The sequence below is a fragment of the Aotus nancymaae genome, unplaced genomic scaffold (genome assembly GCF_030222135.1).
Source record: "Aotus nancymaae isolate 86718 unplaced genomic scaffold, 86718_ANA_hifiasm-v0.15.2.pri h1tg000028l, whole genome shotgun sequence".
In the NCBI taxonomy this organism is placed as follows: Eukaryota; Metazoa; Chordata; class Mammalia; order Primates; family Aotidae; genus Aotus; species Aotus nancymaae.
Window position 1 is genome coordinate 25,760,314 of NW_026988441.1, and position 25,777 is coordinate 25,786,090.

Sequence of the window (25,777 nt, forward strand, 5' to 3'; positions counted from 1 at the left end):
TTGTTCCTTCTCACATTTATTCAGTATAGATTTAATAACAGAGATTCCAAGTCAAAACGCTTGTGGATAATTAACATAGTTACAAGAAAGGTTTTATGAATGATTAAAGCAGTTGCCAATGCCCAGAGTAAACACCATTAACGGGTAATCTCCCTGGTCAACCTCCCCTCTCCCAGAAGGCCACCCAGAGTGATCACAGGTTATTGAGTAAACAAACTATTCAGATGAACTCCCTTACATTTCCTAGCTATTTGCTTTTCTTATTCACTAAATGTAAAGGGGGTTTTGGCTGCCGCCAGCCAAAACTTGTACTAAAACTATGGAAACATCTCACTGTAACTATTTCTAATATTTTCCCTTAATATCTCTGCCACCATCCTGAGTGAATCCCAACCTGTCTCTTAAGAATTGAAAACTTGTGGCCAAGTGTGGTGGCTCATGCCTGTAATCCCAGCACTTTAGGAGGCTGAGGTGCTCGATCATCTGAGGTCAGGAGTTCGAGACCAGCCTGGAAATATGGCAAAACACCATCTCTACCATAAGTACACAAATTAGCTGGGCATGGTTGTGGGCACCTGTAATCCCAGCTACTGGAGAGGCTGAGGCAGGAGAATGGCTTGAAGCAAGGGGGCAGAGGTTGCAATGAACCAAGATTGTGCCATTGCACTCCAGCCTCTGTGACAAGAGTAAAACTCCATTTCAAAAAAAGAACTGACAACTTGTTTACCACATTCTTCACACTTGTAGGGTTTCTGTCCAGTATGAATTGTATGTAATACATGTTGAGAACTTACTGAAAAAGCTTTGTCACATTCTTTATATTTGTAAGGTTTATGTTTCATGTAAATTCTCATATTTAGTAAGAGTTGAGGGCTGGTTAAAGGCTATTCCGCATTCATCACATTTATGTGGTTTCTCTCCAGTATGAATTATCTTATGATTATTAAGGGTTGAGGAACATTTAAAAGATTTTCCACATTCTTCACTATGTAGGGTTTCTCTCCAATATGAATTCTCTTATGTGTAGTAAGTTGAGAGGAGCGCTTAAAGGCTTTGCCACATTCTTCACATTTGTAGGGTTTCTCTCCAGTGTGAATTATCTTATGTGTAGTAAGGTGTGATAAGTTCTTAAAGGCTTTGCCACATTCTTCACATTTATAAGGTTTCACACCAGTATGAATTTTCTTATGTGTAGTAAGGTTTGAGGACTGCTTAAAGGCTTTGCCACATTCTTCACATTTGTAGGGGTTCTCTCCGGTGTGAATTCTCTTATGTATAGTAAGGTTTGAGGACTGCCTAAAGGCTGTGCCACATTCTTCACATTTGTAGGGTTTCTCTCCAGTATGAATTATCTTATGGGTACTAAGGCTAGAGGAGTGCTTAAAGGTTTTGCCACATTCTTTACATTTGTAGGGTTTCTCTCCAGAATGAATTATCTTATGTGTATTAAGGCTAGAGGAGTGCTTAAAGGCCTTGCCACATTCTTCACATTTGTAAGGCTTTTCTCCAGTATGAATTATCTTATGTGTATTAAGGTTTGAGGATCGGTAAAAAGCTTTGCCACATTCTTCACATTTGTAGGGTTTCTCTCCAGTATGAATTATCTTATGTATATTAAGATGTGAAGACCAGCTGAAGGCTTTGCCGCATTCTTCACATTTGTAGGGTTTCTCTCCAGTATAAACTTTCTTATGTGTAGTAAGGGTTAAGGACTGGTTAATACCCTTGCCACATTCTATGTACTTGAAATTTGTTTCGCCAGTATGTCTCACCTTATGTCTGTTTGAATTGGAATATTCATGAAAGACTTTCACATATTTATCACATTGAAATATTTTACTCTGGGTAGTTGTCAAACTTTGGTTAAGTCCATTATAAACTCTGTCACGCACCTTAGACTCATCCACACTTTCACAGCCATTTTTTATCTGTAAATTGTCATGTCTATATTTATCATATCTTCTCAGTATCACTTTTTGGAAAGAATCTTTCGTGCTCTGCTCTGGCCAAAGGTCTTTGGCAAAATGAGAACACATAACTGAAAGAAACAATAAAAATACATTACTTCAATTGCTAGACTCAGGTAAGTACACTTTACAAATGTAATGTATAAAATTATACAAACTGCTTAAGCAAGATGACATAGCAAAATACCACAAGCTGAATTTTTTTCCTGGACATATAAACGTAGCAAAAACATACTGACCAAAATACATTTGTAAAAAATTTATAAATGTGATAAGTGTGTGAAGGGCCCCAGGTGAGCACAAAGAGCCTCATAGAAGAAAAAGAAAAGTCTGTTTCATATGCCCGACACAGCTCTTCTTCCTCTCCAACATAACATTGTGCCTTTAAAAGTAAATTGAGGCCGGGTGTGGTGGCTCATTCCTGCAATCCCAGCACTTTGGGAGTCTGACGTGTGTGGCTCCTGAGGTCAGGAGTTTAAGACAAGCCTGACCAACATGGTAAAACCCTATCTCTACAAAAAATACAAAACATTAGCAGACATGGTAACAAGTACCTGTAATCCTACCTCGTTGGGAGGCTGAGGCAGGAGAATTGCTTGAACTGTGGAGGCAGAGATCATGCCACTTACTCCAGCCTAGGTAACAGAGTGAGACTCTGTCTCACACTCACACACACACACACACACACACACACAAATGTTAATTGCCAACTACTGGTTTCTTTTAAAAAAAAAAAACCAAAAGAAATATTGGCACATACATCTCTGTTTCTGGTTTTTAGGGACTTTTTTAGACACTCAATGTCTCCCATGACATGAAGAGAATGATACAATTTTCAAAAGCAATCATAAAAAGTATATAAAGCAATTTGAAAAATTGCAAATAAATGGAACAGGCCAGGCTTGGTGGCTCATTCCTGTAGTCCCAACACACTGGGAGGCCAAGGTGGAAAACTCAGATGCGGTCAGGAGTTTGATACCAGCCTGGCCAACATGGTGAAACCCTGTATCTACTAATAATATAAAAATTAGCTGGGTGTGGTGGCATGTAGCTGTAATCCCAGCTATTTGGGAGGCTGAAATACCTGAATTGCTTGAACCCGGGACGGGAAGGCTATAGTGAGTGGAGATTGTACCACTGCACTTCAGCCTGGGCAACAGAACAAGACTGTCTCAAAAATAAAATAAAATAGGCTAGGAACTGTGGCTCATGCTTGTAATCCCAGCACTTTGGGAGACCAAGGTGGGTGGATCATTTCAGGTCAGCAGTTCAAGATCAGCTGGCCAACAATGAAATCCCGTCTCTACCAAAAAGCACAAAAATAGTAGCCAAAGGTAGTGGCAGGCACCTGTAATCCCAGCTACTCAAGAGGCTGAGGGAGGAGAATCACTTGAACCAGGAGGCAGAGGTTGCAGTGAGCCGAGATTGCACCACTGCACTCCAGGCAGGGCAACAGAAAAAGTCTCCATCTCAGATACAAAAATAAATAATTAAATAAACAGTGGATATAAAAAATAACAGAAAACATTCTTAAAAGAAAAAAGGTGCCAGGTGTGGTGGCTCACACCTGTAATCCCAGCATTTTAGGAGGCCGAGGTGGGGGGATCACAAAGTCAAGGGATCAAGACCATCCTGGGCAACATGGTGAAACACTATCTCTACTAAAAATAAAAATATTATCTGGGTATGGTGGCGGACGCCTGTAATCTCAGCTACCCAGGAGGCTGAGGCTAGCGAATCACTTGAACTCAGGAGGTGGAGGTTGCAGTGAGCTGAGATCATGCCACTGCACTCCACCCTGGGTGACAAAGTGAGACGCCATTTGACAAAACATAAAGTTACTAATTTGTAGAGAAATTAAAAAAAAAAACCCACAATCACAAACAAAATCACCTCACACCCATTAGAATGGCCACTACAAATCTTTTTAAAAACACCAAAGATGATACAATAAAAATGGAACTCCTGTGGACTGCTGGTGGAAAACATAGATGCAGCCATTATTTTAAAATGTTATTAATGTTCTTCATTTGTATATATATATCCAAAATATGTAATACAGGCCAGTGGAGTGACTCAAGCCTGTAATCCTAGATATCGGGAAGGCCAAGGTGGGCAGATCACCTGAGGTCAGGAGCTTGAGACCAACCTGGCCAACATAATGAAACCCCGTCTCTACTGAAAATACAGAAAGTTAGCTGGGTGTGGTGGCGGGAGCCTGTAATCCCAGCTACTTGGGAGGCTGAAGCAGGAGAATAGCTTGAACCCAGGAGACAGATGCTGCAGTGAGCTGAGATGGCACTACTGGACTCCAGCCTGGGTGACAAAGGGAAACTCCATCTCAAAAAACAAAAAAAAAAATGCAAGACAGAACCTGGAAGACATAATTCGAAAATACATGTTTATTGTATCAGTATTCACAAAAATCCAAAAAGGCTGAAGCAACCCAGATGTCTCTTGATTTATAAAGATATCAAAAAATATCACATATATGTACAATGAAATATTGTTCTACCTTTAAAATAACACTCTTGTTACATTGTAGGATGAAAATTGAGAATATTATGTCACCTGAATTAATCCAGTAACAAAATTATGGATACTGTATGATTCCATCTATATGAGATATCTTAAGTAGCCAAAATTATAAAAACAGAAAGTGGAAGGTTTGTCTGTCAAGGGCTGGAGAGAGGGTAAAATGAGCAGTTGTTACTTAACGGGTATTGAGTTTTAGTTTTACAAGATGTAAAGTTTCCAGAAGTCTTTTGCATAACAATTTGAATATACTTAACATGCCTGAAATGAACAGTTTTTTTTTCCTTTTTGAAACAGGGTCTCACTCTGTCACCTAAGCTGGAGTGCAGTGGCACAATTCTGACTCCCCCCTAATCTCCCAAGTAGCTGGGACCACAGCTGCACACCACCATGCCTTGTTATTACTACATATTTTTATAGAGAGGGGTCTCCATATGTTGCCCAGGGTGGTCTTAAAACATTTGGGCTCCAGGAATCCTCCTGTCTTGGCCCAAGAAAATCCTAGTATTACAGACAAAAGCCACAATCACACCTCATCCTGAAATGTACACTTCAATGAATTTAAAATGGTACATTTTATGTTATGTGTATATAAACAATGTTTTTAAAGAAAAACTAAAAAAAAAATCCAGAATTATACATCTTTTTAAAAATTACCTTCAAATCACAAAAGTGTTTCTCTCAATAAAAAAAAATATATATAACATAGTTATACACATGGTGAAAATAAGACTATCTCCATAACTACTCACTTAGACAAGATAAAACTACCATAAAAAATCAGCTAAGAAATAATATAAGATAAGCCATATCCAAAACTGGGAACATATTTATAAACACACATACAAATATAATCTGATTGTGATAGATATACATAATTTATCTCTTAAATCTCAAATTGACTTAAGGCATACAAACAGAATTGCAACTTGTCTAAAAATATAATACTCAAGTAAAACCAATAGACACAATAAACTGGGGCTAGGAAACCTACACTGAGGCCAGGTGCGGTGGCTCACACCTGTAATCCCAATACTTTGGGAGACTGAGGTGGGCACATTACCTGAGATCGGGAGCTCAAGACAAGCCTGGCCAATGTGGTAAAACCCCATCTGTACTAAAAATACAAAAATTAGCCAGGTGTGGTGGCACATGCCTGTAATCTCAGCTACTTGGGAAATAAGGCATGAGAACTGCTTGAATCCAGGAGGTGGAGGTTGCAGTGAGCCAATATGGCACCACTGTACTCCAGCCTGGGTGACAGAGGGTGACTCCATCTCAAAAAAACAAAAACAAAAATTTGTGTAGGTAACTGCACTATCTAATCATTACTGTGTATTCATCGAATACAGGTATTTTGAATCATTGGCATGCACTGTATGGCAGTAAAATTTTAGAGAATATGCAGTATAATTATAAATACAGGAGTCTAATGAGAAACTCTTAATAAATAAGCATTTAAATAAACTAATTACTTTTTATGTTTTACATATATGCCATTGTTACACAAAATGAAACTTCTGTAATCCAACTGAAAAAGCTAAGAATAGTCTTACATTGTTAAATACAGAAAATATATGTAAATATTTTGCAGAATAGGGTTAGACCCTCGGATATGTAAAAAAAAAAAAAATGTAGTAGGAAATAAACTATGTTATTATTTAGATATAGGCTGAAGAAAGTAGATGACAATGCTATATTACTTTTTGCCCTCAGCAAACTTAAAAATATAAGTAACTATTTTAGTAAATATGGAGAGCCTAATTATCTCTTTTACTTCAGGCATATCATGCAAATTCTAGCATATTGTCCTAAATATCTAAATCTAAAATTACAGACAAATTTGAAATAGGAAATAGAAAGTAAAAATGTATAAGAAGAGTTATATCGCCGGGCGCGGTGGCTCAAGCCTGTAATCCCAGCACTTTGGGAGGCCGAGACGGGTGGATCCCGAGGTCAAGAGATCGAGACCATCCTGGTCAACATGGTGAAACCCCGTCTCTACTAAAAATACAAAAAATTAGCTGGGCATAGTGGTGTGTGCCTGTAATCCCAGCTACTCAGGAGGCTGAGGCAGGAGAATTGCCTGAACCCAGGAGGCGGAGGTTGCGGTGAGCCGAGATCGCGCCATTGCACTCCAGCCTGGGTAACAAGAGCGAAACTCCACCTCAAAAAAAAAAAGAAGAGTTATATCAGTAAGATGAAAACATTAAAAGTGCTCTATTTTCATATCTGGTTACAGCAAAAAAAAAAAAAAAAGCCATCCCTGACAAAAATGCCTTTATGACAGAACCAGGCATTATGGCTCAAAACTGTAATAACAGCTACATGGTACGTTAAGGTTGGAGAAATGCTTCAGGCCAGCATTTCAGACCAGCCTGGGTTGTGTAGCAAGACGGCATCTCCAAAGTAAGTGCCTCTAAGAGAGATCTGAGATCCAGGGAGGGAGTTGTGAAATGCTGTTAAAGCTTAAGATTGAGAAGTGTTCTATTCAGAAGGCAGGCCCTCATTCAAGTGGGAAACTACAGCACCCCTGTTTTTGGCTACAGACCAGGATAGGGTTCACTCAACTTGGTCCCAATGAGCATCTGAACTTACTCTGTAACCATCCCAAACTCCTCCCAGCCACAGTCTGGGAGAGGTCCCACCATTCCAGAGACCTGGAGGAAGACACCGATTCCCAGCCATGAGGGCAGGCCTGCAGACCTTGGCCTTTACTGTAGTCCCTGAAGTGGTTCAATGACTCAGTCTCAGTTACCTGAGTCACAGTCTAGGGTCACTTCTGCCTATATAGAAACCCACACGGTTACCTGAAGAAATGCTTTCTGGTACTTAATGAAAACCATACTCATCCACATCCTGATATAAGCCCACCATATGCTGACCAGACTGCCAAAATATGCCCTAGTGTCTGCCCAGCGGAGCAAAGTCCTAAAGGATATGCAGTCTGTCCAAAAACAAAATGGGAATTACAACTACTCAAGCCCCTGCAACAAGCCAACTAAAGGTGGACCCTAGTGCAGACCCAGCAGTCTTGTGACCAAGCCACAACCCTCTCCATTACAAAGTCAGAGGGCATCTCATCACCCTAAGGGCCCAACCAAAGAAGATCTTTACCTTCTAAAATCAGTTTATGAAAAACGGAAGAAGTGTTTGCTCCATCAAATTCAGATACCAATACATACTATATTGTGCTCATTGTCAATGCTTGTATTCTAATGTAGTACTGGAAGTATGTGGCAGATTAATTAGTCAAAGAAATAAAAAGATCTATGGAAATTGAAGAAAAATAAGTAAAAATTTGCTGTTTTTAGATCATACAATCATATATGAAAAAAATAAACAGTGTATTAAAACCTACTTAAAATAATAAATACACTCAGTAAATAGCAATATATGAAATTAACATACAATTATATGTATGGTTTCATACACTTAAACTATCTGATAAAATAAAGAAAAAATAGAAATTAAAAATGTAAAAAAAAATCTTATTTACTATAGCACTAAATAATAAATTTCTGCAAAAAAAATTATGCAAGGAGGTAAAGAACCTTTATAACTAATCAATGAAAAAAATTAGAGAAGGTCCAAATCAATTTTAAAATAGTTTGTGTCTATGCATTGAAAGAATACATATTATTAAATTGCCGTATTATTCAAAGTGATCTATATATTCAATAAACTTCCTCTGAAAATTGCAGTGGTATTTTTTTCACAGAAATGAAAAATACAATTCTAAAATTTACATGAAACTAAAATAAACTTTGAATAGCCAAAGCAATCTTGAGTAAAAAGTACAAAGCAGAAGGATAATTTCAGAGTATGTTTCTAAACAATATAGTAATAAAAACAGAATGGACTGCACAGAACAAAGAACAAAAAAATGCTACAGAAACTACTACTCTCACACATTTCAGTCCTGATGCAAAGAAAAGACTTAAAAAATAGTTTTAGTGCCGGGCGTGGTGGCTCACGCCTGTAATCCCAGCACTTTGGGAGGCTGAGGTGGGCGGATCACCGGAGGTCAGGAGTTCAAGACCAGCCTGGCCAACATGGTGAAACCTCATCTCTATTATTAAAAAAAAAAAAAAAAAAATAGTTTTAGTTTCTAAAAATCATGCAGACATTTGTGTGTCCACAAAACAATAAAAATGCAGCCAGATTGTGCAGTCTCTTACACGCCATGAAGAGGACTTTGGCTCTCACCAAAGTCCTTGAAGGTAGCTTGAAGGAAGCTCACCAAAAGAAAAGTAGAATCTTTAGAGAATTTAAAAGCCTAGACAGAAAATGTCCCGTTGTGAGAGCAAAATTAAAAAAAAATAATAATCAGCTGCCCAGAAGGGTTTTCTTTGGCACACAGCTTCCCACATCACATTTTAAGGGCTGGCTTTCTCTTTGACCTTGGGATCTCTTATCAGGTGTCCTCTGTTGTATTCATTTTCACTTGCACCTACCTGGGGGTGTGGCAATCATCTCATGTCTCTTCACAGTCAAAGGTTTTTTTCCTTTCTCCAGACAGGTGATCAGGTCTGGCTCAGAGACAACAATACCTGTTTTATTAAAAATAAATAACATGAATCTGGCTCATATTCTCCACTTACAAGCTAGTAATGTGCTCAGAGACAATGTGATAAAATATTTTAGTAAATTAATACCAAAATACTAATTAATAACAGAAATTTCTAAATATTTAGAAAATACTTTGAACTTGTAGTTGTCTTTTTTTTTTTTTTTTTTGAGAGGAAGTATCACTCTTGTTGCCCAGGCTGGAGTGCAATGGCGCAATCTTGGCTCACCACAACCTCTGCCTCCTGGGTTCAAGCAATTCTCCTGCCTCAGTTTCCAGAGTACCTGGCATTACAGGTGTGCACCACCATGCCTGGCTAATTTTGTATTTTTGGTAGAGATGAAGTTTCACCATGTTGGTCAGCCTGGTCTCAAACTCCCGACCTCAAGTGATCTGCCTGCCTCAGCCTCCCAAAGTGCTGGGATTACAGGCATGAGCCACCGTGCTCAGCCCTGCTTGTTGGTTTTTCAATTTTACTACCTGGTACTACTGAATCAAAAATCAGTGATGGCAATTAGATTTTCAGGTGGGGGCAACAATATTTTATGCCACTAAATTGCTGGAATTACCACTAATTTAGAGTGAAGAATACAGCTCAACTCCACAATTTGGTAAGTTTGGATTAAGATGAAACGTCTTAAAGAAATTCTTTTCTAAACGAACAAATTCTGAATATATTTTGGAAAAAGGGCTTCTGAAACTCTTTTATGCAAATAATTAATTATTTAAAAACATTCTACAAAAAAAGAGAAAGAAAACATTTAGGGTATATTATGAATTAAGTATTCAAGTTATCCTCACCAAGGAAGACCAGGTTTCTGTAGTTCTCCAACATCACATCCCTATATAGATTCCGCTGTGCAGTGTCCAGGCAATGCCACTCCTCCAGAGAGAATTCTATGGCAACATCCCTAAATTGCAATGGTCTCTGAAAAACACATACACATATACTTTTACCAAGTAGCCATGGGCAGAATTTTTAATTTGATGTAAGGCAAAAAAATATGAACAGATGCTTTCAAAAGAAGACACGGATGTCACTGACAAGCACATAAAAAAAAAGTTAATCGCTCACCATTGGAGAAATTAAAAATAAAAAAAAACAATGAGATACCACCTCACACCAGTTAGAATGGCTGTTTTTAAAAAGTCAAAAAATAACAGATGCTGTTAAGTTTGCAGAGAAAAAAGAATGCATATAATCTGTTGGTGGGAGTTAAATTAGTTCAAGAATTGTGAAAAAGCAGTGTGGCGTGCTGGGCGCTGTGGCTCACACCTCTAATCCCAGCACTTTGGGAGGCTGAGGCAGGTGGATCCCTTGAGGTCAGGAGTTCGAGACCAGCCCGCCCAATATGGATAAACCCCATCTCTACTAAAAATACAAAATTAGCCGGGCATGGTGGCACATGCCTGTAATTCCAGCTACTACTCAGGAGGCTGAGGCAGGAGAATCACTTGAACCTGGGAGGTAGAGGTTGACATGAGCTGATATTGCGCCATTGCACTCTAGCCTGGGCAACAAGAGCAAAACTCTGTCTCAAAAAAAAAAAAAATCCAAGCTAAGAGCTCTTTGTTAAAAAAAAAAAAAAAAAAAGTGTAGCGATTCCTCACAGAACTAAAAACAGAATTATCATTTGATCCAGGAAGCTCATAATTGACGATGTACCCAAAGAAATATACATTATTTCATTATAAAGACACATCCACAGGCATGTTCATTGCAGCACTATTCACAGTAGCAAAGACGTGGACAGGCCCTAAATGTCTATCAATGGTAGACTGGATAAAGAAAATACGGTGGCTGGGCGAGGTGGTTCAATCTGTAATCCCAGCACTGTGGGAGGCCAAGGCAGGCGGATCATTTGAGGTCAGGAGATCGAGACCAGCCTGACCAACATGGTGAAACCCCGTCTCTTAAAAAAAAAAAAAAAAGAAAATATGGTATGGTCAGATGTGGTGGCTCATGCCTGGAATCCCAGCAGTTTGGGAGGCCGAGGCAGGTGGATTGCCTGAGTTTAGAATTTTGAGACCAGCCTGGGCAACATGACAAAATCTTGTCTCAACAAAAAATACAAAAAAAAAAAAAATTAGCCAGGTGTAGTAACGTACACATTTAGTCCCAGCTACTTGGGAGGATGAAGTAGGAAAACTGCTTAAGCCTGGGAGGCTGAGGCTAAAGTAAGCCAATATCATGCCACGACACTCTAGCCAGGGCAATAAGTGAGATACTGTCTCCAAAAATAAAATAAAATAAAAGAGTTAGTAAAAAATATATATATATGGTCCAAAACATCATGGAATATTCTGTGGCCATTAAAAATAATAATAATCACGTCCTTCACAATAACATCGATGAAGCTGGAGACCATTTTCCTTTGAAAACTAATGCAGAGCCCAGGTGTGGTGCCTGATGCCTATAATTCCAGCACTTTGGGAGGCCGAGGCAGGTGGATCACCTGAGGTTGGGAGTTTGAGCCCTGCCTGACCAACACGGAGAAACCCCGTCTCTACTAAAAATGCAAAATTAGCCAGGAGTGGTAATTTCAGCTACTCAAGAGGCTGAGGCAGGACAACTGTTTGAACCCAAGAGGCGGAGGTTGCAGTGAGCTAAGATCGCAACACTGCACTCCAGCCTGGGCCAAAAGAGCACAACTCCATCTCAAAACAAAACAAATGAAAACTAATGCAGAAACAGCAAACTAAATGCATGTTATTATTTATAACAGCTAAATAATAAAAACATGAACAAAAAAAGGAAAGCAACAGACACTGAAGCCTAGTTGAGGGTGCAGGGTGGGAGGACGAAGGGGATCAGAAAACATACCTGTTTGATGCCATGGGTAGAACCTCGGTGTCAAAATAATCTGCACACAAACCCCCTATGACATAATTTTACCTGCATAACAAACCCACATGTGTACCCCAAAACTATAACAAAAGCTAATAGAAAAAAAAATCCCTAGGTGGAAGAGAGTGCAATGTAGGTGAAAGGATTGATTTTTCCCACAGATAGTGGCCCAGGTGGGGCTGTACTCTGATTTATTTCTGTGTGCATGCAGGCAGATGAGATTATGAGCAGGATTATAAGCAGGTCCAGAACCCTAGCTTGGTGGAGAACACAGGTTGCTGCTGCAGATTCAGTGCCTGGGGGAGGGGATATGCCAGGAGACTTGTAGACACACATGTGGGGTTTTGGCAAGAAACATTAGGATCAAAAATGCCGTGAAGTTCCTGAGTGTGGTGCCTAATCCTGAGAGGAGTGTGGACACGTCACTGTCTACTGTGTGTGTTTGTGAGTGGGTGGGAATCCTGTAGTGGCAGCTGCAAAAAAAGGGGGTCTGTCATCAGAGGTCCTTTCCTTTCGTTTTATTTTTATTATTTTTTTTTTCCAGAGGTCCTTTCCTCAAGTTTTCAGAACTCTATCACCCTGAGAGAAGACCTGGAATCACAGGACAATGGGCAGTGTGACAGCCTGTGTACAAGAGGGCAGAGCCATCCATTTCCAAACACTTACAATTTTATTCCAGGTCAGGCCTCCCTGACATCTGTTTTCTGGCACCAAATCTGTACGGTTTGCTGAACATCAAACAATGCTCCAACATCAACTTATTGTCTAACACTTGAATTCTGACACCACCCAGAGTTAACAAAGACCCTGATTCAGGGCCTGAGGTCGGGAGTTCCAGACCAGCCTGACCAACATGGAGAAACCCGTCTCTACTAAAAACACAAAATTAGCTGAGTGTAATGGCGTATGCCTGTAATTCCAGCTACTCCAAAGGCTGAAGTAGGAGAATCACTTGAACCCGGAAGGCAGAGGTTATATTTTTGTATTTTTAGTAGAGATGGTGTTTCAGCATGCTGGCCAGGCTAGCCTAGAACTCCTGACCTCATGATCCGCCTGCCTCTGTCTCCCAAAGTGCTGGGATTACAGGTGTCAGCCACCGTGCCCACCCAGGAAGGGTTTTTTGTTTTGTTTTGTTTTTTTGAGAGGGAATCTCACTCTTCTGCCAGGCTGGAGTGCAGTGGCCAGATCTCGGCTCACTGCATTCCCCTCCCCCGCCCCGCCTCGGCCTCTCAAAGTGCTGGGACTACAGGTTACAACCCTAGTGCCGGGCCCAGGAAAGGGTTTTTAACCCTAACAAAGTTCCTGTTTCTGTGTCCTTCCCCACTGGCTGGGGTCAGCCCGCACAATCTACTGATCCCGGTTGGCTTAGAATCAAACTTTTTCCACATAGAGTAAACGCGCGGTTTTTCGAGAAATGGAGAAGGCGGAAAGAGAAGGGGTAGGGGTGATTTACAACTTTAACAACTTGTGACCAGGAAGTTGAGTCTTTGAAGAGAAACTTAGTTGACCTAACAATTTCTGATCTCAAGTAATCCGCCCCCCTCAGTCTCCCAAAGTGCTGGGATTACAGGTGTGAGCCACCGCTCCCGGCCGGATAGAGAAAAGAAAAGCTGTGAACCCCACGGACCAAAGCTCTTCCCACTCATGAACCCGCACCCCGAGTCAGGATCCTGCACAATCTGAGAGAGACGCCGCGCTGGGTGCAGAGCTGCCCAGAGAGCCTCCAGGCCAGGAAACACTGCGCAAGGAAGAGACAGGACTCCGGGCCCGCTGTCAGCGCAGTCGCCATCTTATGGCTGAAGGGGACTGAGGCCGAGCTGGGCAAGGAGAACTCGGGGAGGAGATTGTGGGGCTGACTGCGGGAGCCTGAGTCTCGCCACAGCCACTTCCAACCGGTTCCAACCCGTCCCTCTTCTCTCGGGATGTCGGACCGGCATTCTCACCATTTCCAGGCTTCCAGTGGGTCCCGGCGTCCTAGCTGCGGATCTCCCAATACCTACAGGTCACAGGGCCACGAAGCTGGGTGTCTCGGGGCAGAGGACACAGAGCAGAGATGACGGGAGCCGGAGCTCCAGCGGCAGCAAGAGACAAAGGCCGCGCCAAACCCGGAAGCCGTCCTCTCCGCTCCAGCTACGTGCCTGATTGAACGGTTCTCAGCCCAACGTCCCTGATTGGATAATGTTTAAGGCCCCGCCCCCTCAGGCCCTGAGTGACAAGATGTGATCAGACTCCGGACCTAGTGGAGAAAGTAACAGCCTAAGTTGCAGCATTTTCAGGCGGGGCTTCCTCCCTCAGCTGAGCCAGGCCCGCCCCAGAGCATGGGAAAATTCTCTTTTTTACTCTCTCTCTCGTTTTGCATGTATTCAATAGGGGAACAGAAGTATTTTACTGTAATATTAATAATAAAATTTTTGTTCAAAAGAAAACTTTCACTTTGGTAATAGTGTATTATAAATACTAAAGCTAATCTTAATGAAACCTTGTAAATAAATTTGTTATTTTTGACCCTCAAGATTTACATATATATTTTGTAATTTTTTGTAATTTTCTAGCCTTTTTATATTTTATTTTTATCCACATTCTTTTTATTTTTTCAATTTGAAACAAATTTCAAGTAATTGCAAACTGCTATAGAAGAAAGAAATAATTTAAGGTCATTCATCCGCATTCAAGTTCGCAGTTATAGTGGAAAATTCGGCCTATTGATGTCCTGTTGATGAAACAGTCTTTCAAGAGAAAGCAGAGACGCATGAGCATCAATATCAAAAACAGCAGCAATGGTAGTATGAGCCAGAATTCAGTTATCTTCCCAGTATTATTTTTCCCAAACCTCTTTATTCCCAATTAAACGTTTGCACTCCAGCCTGGGCGACAAAAGCAAAACTCCGTCTCAACAAAAACAAACAAACAAAAAACATTATGGTTGAGGCAGCGGTGTTACATTTTCACCAAATTCAATAGCAAGCTAACAATTGCTTCTCCACAGGGCATTAAGCTTTGCCAGCCTCCGGCAGTTTCTGGGTCCAAAATCCGAAAGGTACCCTCTTCCCATCTTGTTTCTGCCTAAGGCTCCAGTTATCACGTTGATCTAGGGCAGTTCCTTGCAGTTGTACTTACTGCCCATGAGGCATGGGCCATAGATCCAGGGCCAGTTACACCGCTGGTTTAGCTTTTTCAGAAGCCATGCTCTCTTTCTCTCCCCAGTGAAAGTCAAAACGTTTTCTAGTGACTGCATGCAGAGGGTGTAAAATGCTACCTAAGTGGGGAATATGATGTCTCCAGAATCCAAACAAGACAATACATTTCTGGGCCTCCTTTTTAGTGGTGGGGGTTGCAAATTCTAGTTTTTTGGGGGTTTTTTTTGCCTTAACCTTTGGTAAAATGGACTATTTCTGTGCATTCCAGAAGATGCCAAGGAATTTTACAGTTTGTGCAGGTCCTTGAATTTTACTAAGCTTACTTTCCATCCTTAAGATAGGAGCTGAGGGTGGCCGGGTGCGGTGGCTCACGCCTGTAATCCCAGCACTTTGAGAGGCCAAGGAGGGTGGATCATGATGTCAGGAGTTCAAGACCAGCCCGACCAAGATGGTGAAACCCCATCTCTACTAAAAACACAAAAAATTAGCCAGGCGTGGTAGTGGGCACCTGTAATCCCAGTTACTCAGGAGGCTGGGGCAGAGAATGGTTTGAATCCAGGAGGCAGTGGTTGCAATGAGCCAAGATCATGCCACTGCACTCCAGACTGGGTGGCAGAGTGAGACTCTATCTCAAAAAAAAAAAAAAAGGAGGTGGGTTTTTACCTGCTCCAAGCCCCTGCGGACTTGTTATTCAGTTTCACCCTGACCGGGCCACTTGGACAGCTCCTTTTTTCAGCAATACGCTGATAGCTTTAAGCCTGATCAGTCATGACATAGGCCTGGCATTGGGCCAGGCCTAGTCTGGAAGTAGATTAGCATTTTTCTTTTTTAGCTTAAATTTCTCTTGTAGTAACCAGCCCCTTTTTTGACACCTTAACTTATAAGCAGTAAACAAATGCCATCCACTCCAGGAGATCCCTCAGCATCTCCTTTGCCGACTGGCATCCCCTGTAGCACTTCACATACAGTCAAAGGTTTAAATCTGCACTAATTTAGATTCTCAGTTCTCACAAAGCCAGTTGCCCTGGACCATTCAATCGCTAAGGGAAGAACTGGGAGAGTTCCTGTCCTGAAATATGTAAAGTCCCAGAGTTTCCAACCCTGTCCTTGTGGCCAAAAAGTGGCACTATTTCGGTTTTTAATTATGTTTTTGATGTCAAGTGTTCTGTACAGGACATGCTTGAGGCGAGAAGACACACACACAATACCTTTAAGGGTAAACAAGCTTTATCCCATTTAACTGGCAATGCACATATAATAAATAAATGATATAAGCAAATCAACATAAGCAGATTGATACAATAAGCAAATTGCAATAAAAAGAGAAGGGAAAAAGATAAATATAGTTATATATTTACACTCATCAGACTGTGAAGAATTCACCACCAGAGTGGGAAGCAACACCCTGGCCTCCAGAGTTGGACACTCATCCCTGCACAGACTAGGAGAGGTCTCACGAAGCTTCAGCGCGATCTGGGACCCTAGCTCTTTTTGAATGAGTTTTGGCGTAAGGCCCAGTCACGAGGGCCCTTTGCAACTGGCATTAAGGAATACAAAATGGTCAATTTGTTTTGGGGATTGTCTATTTTGCTGCAACAACTAATGTAGAGGAATAGATTGAAATATAAATTTCTCCAATATAGTCCTGAATGAATGCAAGGAGCTCACACAAACTGTTCCAGGATTTAACCATTGTGTCCACATTCAATTGAGTTCAAATCGAATATTTAACGTTTCCTCCACCAATTATCCTGTCTGGATGAATCAGTTCAGTCTAGGCAAAGGGAAAGGTGAACCCCATAGGGTTCACAACCTCCACCTCCCGGGTTCAAGGGATTCTCCTGCCTCAGCCCACGGAGTACCTGGGACTACAGGTGTGCACCATCACACCCATCTAATTTTTTGTATTTTGATTAGAGATCAGGTTTCACCATGTTGGCCAGACTGGTCTTGAACTCCTGACCTCAAGTTATCTGCTCACCTTGACCTTCCAAAGTGCTGGGATTACAGGTGTGAGCCACTACGCCTGGCCCTAAATTATTTTCTTTCTATCTCCTGTAACGGTTTGAAATTACTTAAATGTTGTTTCAAATTGAGAAAATTCAAAGAATGCAGATAAAAATATAATATAAAAAGCTAGGCTGGCCGGGCGCGGTGGCTCACGCCTGTAATCCCAGCACTTTGGGAGGCCAAGGCGGGTGGATCACGAGGTCAAGAGATCGAGACCATCCTGGTCAACATGGTGAAACCCCGTCTCTACTAAAAATACAAAAAATTAGCTGGGCATGGTGGCGCGTGCCTGTAATCCCAGCTACTCAGGAGGCTGAGGCAGGAGAATTGCCTGAACCCAGGAGGCGGAGGTTGCGGTGAGCCGAGATCGCGCCATTGCACTCCAGCCTGGGTAACAAGAGCGAAACTCCGTCTCAAAAAAAAAAAAAAAAAAAAAGCTAGGCTGGGTGCGGTGGCTCCCGTCTGTAATCCCAGCACTTTGGTAGGCTGAGACGGGTGGATCATCTTAGGTCGGGAGTTTGAGACCAGCCTGACTAAAATGGAGAAATCCCATCTCTACTGAAAATACAATTAGCCGGGCGTGGTGGCACATGCCTGTAGTCCCAGCTACTTGGGAGGCTGAGGTAGGAGAATCACTTGAACCTGGCAGGCGGAAGTTGCGGTGAGCTGAGATCACACCATTGTACTCCAGCATGGGTAACAAGAGAGAAACTCCATCTCCAAAAAAATAAATAAATAAATAAAATAAAAATAATTAAAAAAAAAAAGCGGCCGGGCATGGTGGCTCACGCCTGTAATCCAAGCACTTTGGAGGCCAAGGCGGGCGGATCACCTGAGATCAGGAGTTCAAGACCAGCCTGACCAACATGGTGAAACCTCGTCTTTAAAAATAAAGAAATAAAAAATAAAAATAAATGTTAAAAAAATTACAAGAGAGTACCGTATGTGTAAATCTTGAGAGGTCAAAAATGACTGATTTATTTACAATATTTTATTAAAATTAGCTTTAGTACTGATAATACACTATTACCAAAGTAAATGTTGATTTTCTTTGAACAAAAATTTTATGTATTATTAATATGACAGCAAAATACTTCTGTTCACCTATTGAATACATTCAAAAATAGAGTAAAAAAGAAATAGAATTTTCCCATCCTGTGGGGTGGGCCTGGCTCAGCTCAGGGAGGAAGCCCTGTTTGAAAAAGCAGCAGCACTGGGTGTGGTGGCTTAGGCCAGTAACCCCAGCACTTTGTGAGACCACGGCTGGAGAATCACGAGGTCATGAAGTCCAGACATTCCTGGCCCACATGGTGAAACCTCGTTTCTACTAAAAATATGATTCTCTGGGTGTGGTGGTGTGCACCTGTAGTCCCAGCTACTTAGGAGGCTGAGGCAGGAGAATAGCTTATACCTCGGAGGTGGAGGTTGCAGGGGGCTGAGATTGTGCCACTACACTCCAGCCTGGCGAGAGAGCAAGACAGACAGACAGAGAGAAAGAGAGAGAAGAAAGAAAGGAAAGAAAGGGTTGCAGAGCTGCAGCACACCGGGCGCCTGTAATCCTAGCACTTTGGGAGGCTGCGGCGGGTGGATCACGAGGTCAGGAGTTCAAGACCAGCTTGGCCAATATGGTAAAACCCCATCTTTACTAAAAATACAAAAATTAGCCAGGTGTGGTGGTCACCCCTGTGGTCCCAGCTACTCGGGAGGCTGGGCAGGAGAATCACTTAAACCCAGAGGCAGAGGTTGCAGTGAGCCAAGATTGTGCCACTCCAGCCTGGATGACAGAACGAGACTCCATCACAAAAAAAAAAAAAGAAAAAAGAAAAAGAAAAGAAAAGAAAATGAAAGAAGCACAATTCCTCTAAATTTAGAGTCAGTTGTGTAGCCTAGGTACAGATGCCCTCTCCAAACATGCAGAATCAATGCCATTTTTTCACCTGAATAATTTTAATCTCCTGCAGCCACCAACTCACCCCAACTAGAACACTAAGGAGTGTGTTACACATACTAGTGCTTTTACACATCTAGTGCTTTTCTGTGTTTGTCCCCTTCATTTATGTCTAAACAACACCATGTCTGATGCAGAGACACAGGAGTTGGAAAAAAAAAGAAATAAACAGGACCATGACTGATGTCACCCCCTGCTGTTCATCTAAATAAATTAACCCAATAAGATCAATAAACTCAATGATGTCAATTATAAAAATTAAAAGAACAAGGCCAGGCATGCTGGCTCACACCTGTAATCCCAGCACTTTGGGAGGCCAAGGCGGGTGGATCACGAGATCAAGAGATCGAGACCATCCTGGTCAACATGGTGAAACCCCGTCTCTACTAAAAATACAAAAAAATGAGCTGGGCATGGTGACCCGTGCCTGTAGTCCCAGCTACTCGGGAGGTTGAGGCAGGAGAATTGTCTGAATCCAGGAGGCGGAGGTTGCGGTGAGCCGAGATCGCATCATTGCACTCCAGCCTGGGTAACAAGAGCGAAACTCCGTCTCAAAAAAAATAAATAGGGCCGGGCGCGGTGGCTCAAGCCTGTAATCCCAGCACTTTGGGAGGCCGAGGCGGGTGGATCACGAGGTCAAGAGATCGAGACCATCCTGGTCAACATGGTGAAACCCCGTCTCTAATAAAAATACATAAAATTAGCTGGGCACGGTGGTGCGTGCCTGTAATCCCAGCTACTGAGGAGGCTGAGGCAGGAGAATTGCCTGAACCCAGGAGGCGGAGGTTGCGGTGAGCCGAGATCGCGCCATTGCACTCCAGCCTGGGTAATGAGCGAAACTCCGTCTCAAAAAAAAATAAAAAATAAAATAAATAAATAAATAAATAAAAATAAATAAAAATTAAAAGAACAACAAAGGAAAAATCGGCTTAGAGTTCTCCAACTGAAAGAAAAAAGTGTACTAAACTTACTATGGAATTACATCTTCAAATTACTTTGTGTGCACCATTAAAATTTGTAAAAATTATTCCAAAAATTCTGGAGTAGGTTATATAAAGAATACTTCATAAACTTTGGAACATGAAAATTATGCATTAGGTCTACCATGAATTCCAGGTAAGTAAAAACAAGACTTACATAAGAAGATTCTGAAGTAGGAACCATAAGATTTTGGAAAAATTAATTCAATACAAAGGAGAAAAACAGATTTGCTTTAAAATTCTTTGAGGTTACTAGTTTGGTAGTAAGTTATCAACACTTCAAAAATTATCGGTTTGTTCTAACATATTTTCTTTCTTCTCAAAATAGGTACACATCCACATTCAAATACAATTACTTGCTTCATAATTCTCTTACACTTTAGAGTAACATATTTGTATATTAAATTTCCATGTAAGTCAAAACTTAAGAGTCTGTGTGTGTCTGGAAGGCCACAGAGGTTGCATGTTCAAAGAAAAAATGTAAGCTAACATTTTCTAAATAGTCATTTAAGATTCAGAAATATATGGCCTTTGATTCTCTGCCTGTGTAATTTTCATAATAACCATCTTAATGGCTCTATAGTTAGAAGAAAAATAATAAAAATGTAACCTATGAAAATAATATTCTCCAACATATTTGAAGTTTAAAGCCAATAAGGATAAGAATTACTAGAGATGCCATTCCACTATATTACTGAATAGTATGTTGTTACCGTCTGTGACCTAGAAACTTGAGTAAGGTAAAATAGGTTAACACTAGTGGCAGGATAACACTTCATTCAACGTCAATTGTCTTAACACATTAAAAACAACTTTGTTTTATTAAAACAAATTAAGTTCACACAGTCTAAGAGAAGCATTACAAAATCCACTATATTTTATTATCTTAATGTGCAATCGGTAAATTTATCAAAATTTGAATAACGCACAAGAATATTACTCTGAACCGTCTGTCTCATGCATCACTTACAACAGTTTTATACGTCAACCACAAAAGCCTCTCTGTGTGGATTTTCTTCACACACCTTACATTTCAGTGTCCTCAATCTTCTATTGAAAAGTATATAAATTATGTTCTCCTAATATAGAACCTCTCAAAGCTCTCAGCAGCAGAAATTGACCACATGCTTTCTCATAGACACAAGGAATAAAGACACAGCAATGAGTAACTTGAGAGTTGAATTACATCAAAAGTTGCTTTTGTAAAAATCTAAAATTCTTTCAATGCAAAAACAGTACGCTTTGAATATAATTGCAAGTCTCAAAATATTAATCTCCTGTTTCTTTTTAGCCTAAATTATGTTAACTTTGAATTATTCTTTATAATCAATACCCTGATTTAAAATAACATTGAAAGTGTTAGTCTTTTAGTGGTTTCTACTATGAATCTTCTGATGTTCATTTAGACTTGATTTTTTTATTTACAATTTTTTTTTTTTTTTTTTTTTTTTTTTTTGAGACGGAGTTTCACTCTTGTTACCCAGGCTGGAGTGCAATGGCACGATCTCGGCTCACCGCAACCTCCATCTCCTGGGTTCAGGCAATTCTCCTGCCTCAGCCTCCTGAGTAGCTGGGATTACAGGCATGCGCCACCATGCCCAGCTAATTTTTTGTATTAGTAGAGACGGGGTTTCACCATGCTGACCAGGATGGTCTCGATCTCTTGACCTCGTGATCCACCCGCCTCGGCCTCCCAAAGTGCTGGGATTACAGACTTGAGCCACCGCGCCCGGCCTTAGACTTGATTTTTGATTAATTTTTTATATTGCTGCATCTGTTAAACATTTTCATATAAACTACTGTTTTCTAAGGTGTGTTTTTTCAAAAATTTCTTTTCATATTCATTACAATTGTAGGGTTTCTTTCCAATATAAATTCTCTAAAATTGAATAAAATTTGAACAACTCTTAGAGGGTTCCTCTTCAGCATAAATTCTATGTACAACAAAATCTGTAACGTAAGTAAACATATTGCACCACTCTTTCTATTTGTAATGTTTTTCTTCAGTATAAAAACGCTTGTGCAAGGCTTATATGTTTGAAGTCTTTCCACGTACAAATGTAATGTATCACTGTCATTACACCTTGTGCACTCTAAGGCTTTTATTTGGTGACATCTTTCCACAGACAAATGTAATGTGTATCACTACACTTATATTGCTTTTATCTAGCACACAACCTCTATGAGTAAGCTCATAGCAGTTATTAAATGCTTTGCCACATTCTTTAAAATCAGAACTATTCTCAGCGTGAATTTTCTCATGTGCAATAAGGTGTGAGCAATGGTCAAAGATTTTCCCACATTCTTCACATTTGTAGTGTTTCTCTCCAGTATAAATTACCTTCTGATTTGAATGGCTTGAGCAAGATTTAAGGACTTTGCCACATTTTTTACACTTGGATTTCTCGTTAGTAACAATTCTTATGTAGTAAGGTTTGAGCAGTGATTAAAAGCTTCCCCACATTTTTTATGCTTGCAGGATTTCTCTCCTCTTTTAATTCTCTTATGTTCATTAAGATGTGAGCATCGTTTAAAAGTTTTGCCACATTCTTCACATTTATAGCGTTTGACTGCAGTATGAATTTTCTTATGTCTAGTAAGGTGTGAGCACCGATTAAAGGCCTTCCCACATTCTTCACAGTTGTAGGGTTTCTCTCCAGTATGAATTCTCTTATGTTCAGTAAGGATTGAGGACCAGTTAAAAGCTTTGCCACATTCTTCACATTTGAAGGGTTTCTCTCCAGTATGAATTCTCTTGTGTTTAGTAAGGTATGAGAACCTCTTAAAGACTTTGTCACATTTTTCACATTTGTAAGGTTTTTCTCCACTATGAATTACCTTATGTTCAGTAAGAATTGATGATGAGTTAAAAGCTTTGCCACATTCTTCACATTTGTAAGGCTTCTCTCCAGTATGAGTTCTGTTGTGTATAGTAAGTAGTGAGCAATGGTTAAAAGCTTTCCCACATTCTTTACATTTGTAGGGTTTCTTTCCAGTGTGAACTGTCTTATGTTTAGTGAGATGTGAATGCCGGTTAAAAGCTCTGCCGCATTCTTCACATGTATAGGGTTTTTCTCCAGTATGAATTTTCTTATGTCTAATAAGGGGTGAACACCAGTGAAAGGCTTTCCCGCATTCTTCACATTTGTAGGGTTTCTCGCCAGTATGGATTCTCTTATGTTCAGTAAGGCTTGAGCACCAGTTAAAAGCTTTGCCACATTCTTCACATTTGTAGGGTTTCTCTCCAGTGTGAATTCTCTTATGTTTAGTAAGGTATGAGAACCACTTAAAGGTTTTACCACATTCCTCACATATGTAGAGTTTCTCTTCAGTATGAATTATCTTGTGATAAGAAAGGCCTGAGTGAGATTTAAAGACTTTGCCACATTCGATACATTTGAAAAGTTTCTCTGCAGTATGTCTTATGTTTTGTCTATTTCGAGTTGATGATTTACTAAAGACTTTCACACATTTATTATATAGGAAAATTTTGCTATGTAGAGTTGACAAACACTGGTTAAGTCCATTGTAACTTCCTTTGTGATCCTTACACTCACCTGCATTTTCCCAGTCTTCTCCTAAGTGTAAATTCTCAAGGCCACAGTTTCCATATCTTCTCAGTATCACTTTTTGGAATGAATCTTTCATGCCCTGTTCTGGCAAAAAGTCTTCAGTGTAATGACAAGACATAGCTGAAATAGAACATTAAAAAAGTTAATTGCGGTTTTGTTTTATTTATTTATTTATTTTTTTTTTTGAGGCAGAGTTTCGCTGTTGTTACCCAGACTGGAGTGCAATGGCGCGATCTCGGCTCACCACAACCTCTGCCTCCTAGGTTCAAGCAATTCTCCTGCCTCAGCCTCCCGAGTAGCTGGGATTACAGGCACGCACCACCATGCCCAGCTAATTTTTGTATTTTTAGTAGAGACGGGGTTTCACCTTGTTGACCAGGATGGTCTCAATCTCTTGACCTCGTGATCCACCCGCCTCGGCCTCCCAAAGTGCTGGGATTATAGGCGTGAGCCACCGCGCCCGGCCTTTAATTGCGGTTTTAAACTGTCAATTTAAAAGAAAGAATGAAAATTAACAACGTATCCCACTTTTATTTTCAGACTCAGATACATGTACTTTACAAATCTAACATAGAAAATTAAGAAAAGGACAGGATGACTTACTAGATGCATCTGGGAAACACTCACTCCAAAGAGAGAAAACAAAATGTTGAGTAAAACATCACACTTTAAACAGATCTTTTGAGAGAAAAATTAATTCCGAGATGATGCAGACACTGTGGTTGAAGGGGAAGACGGAAAGCTTGCTCAAGGTCACTGGGCACCAGGACTGGCTCCTAGATCCAGATCAGACCTAACGAAGGGGTATGTGAAGAAACCCCACGGCAACACGGTCTAGCCATGGACCTCTGAGCTTCTCACTGTGGTTGCTTTTCCTTAAAAGGCATTTCCCAGCTACATCTAGTCTGAGATCCTAATTACAGGATCTCATATGATCCCTATACATCTGTGAACTGGCAGGGGGAGCCACGTGAAGAACAGGCAGAGGCACAGCTTAAACTCATGTGGAGGCCAGGCGCGGTGGCTCACGCCTGTAATCCCAGCACTTTGGGAGGCTGAGGCGGGTGGATCACGAGGTCAAGAGATCAAGACCATCCCGGTCAACATGGTGAAACCCCGTCTCTACTAAAAATACAAAAAATTAGCTGGGCATGGTGGCGCGTGCCTGTAGTCCCAGCTACTCAGGAGGCTGAGGCAGGAGAATTGCCTGAACCCAGGAGGCGGAGGTTGCGGTGAGCCGAGATCCCGCCATTGCACTCCAGCCTGGGTAACAAGAGTGAAACTCCGTCTCAAAAAAAAAAAAACTCATGTGGAAATCTGAAGGTTTTTCTGTGCCGTGCAGCTGTAGCTGACCATAGGTGCCCATCCTCCAAGGCTCTGCATCTTTCACTGAGGGGATCCATCTCCTGCTGTCTGCTAGGCTGAGGGGGAGGACTGAGGTGAATCTGATCCATGCACCACCACCTTGCCTGCTGGCACCTTCCAAGATGACCTACCTGGCTGGTCCTGCAGGAGAGTGCACACAGCACAGCATCCACTTAACATTGCAGCTGCTGCTTGACCCCAAAGGGCCAGAGGACAAATTCATGGGCCTAGTACCAACTGCCCAGGTCTTCAGTACACTGCCTAACAATATCAAGCCGAGATAATATCAAGCTGAGACATGTAGTCTGAGCTTAAGTGGGGTAGAAGCCCACACTATCAGCATGCAGAGAACAGTGTGGCATGGGATCATAAGCCAGCATGGGAACTGAGTTCCCCTTCATTCACATGAATAAACTGGGAAGGGTGAGGCCAGATGAGCAGCCATGGCTTCTATCTCAGGAAGCCTAGCGGCCTAGAACATCTGGAAGAGCTCAGCAATTTGGATGCAGATGGCTTGGTACAAGCCTAGCCAATTCAGCCTGCTCCCAGAGAAGACATTGGAGAGAGACCTGCTGAGTTGGGGGACCACAAGCTAGGTGGGCCCCACAGTCATCTGCTGGACTAAAAATCCTGGGCTGCAGGTGCAATCCTGGTTGCAAACCATGGTGCAATTGCCCTGCTTGGGGATTTTCCATCCTTGAGCCACTGCATTACCAAACCACTCACAGACACATAACCTACCCTTACTTTTTCAAGCAAAGGAGAACAGCAGGACCTCTGATAAATACGGGTTTCCTGGTGACCTCAAATTGTGAACTGTCCCTAAGGGAGGCAGGAGCACAGAC

General features: G+C 41.2%; 1 protein-coding gene across 1 annotated transcript; it reads right to left on the reverse strand.

Annotated features, from left to right (window-relative positions):
• On the reverse strand, positions 1 to 23,573 carry LOC105710944 (zinc finger protein 737-like). Its single transcript, XM_021669228.2, is given in 5 exon segments — positions 1 to 989; positions 992 to 2,038; positions 8,960 to 9,055; positions 9,874 to 10,000; positions 23,553 to 23,573. Coding segments are annotated over 5 exon segments (1,434 nt in total). The 5' UTR covers positions 23,559 to 23,573; the 3' UTR covers positions 1 to 831.
• Between the last annotated feature and the right edge of the window lie 2,204 nt (positions 23,574 to 25,777).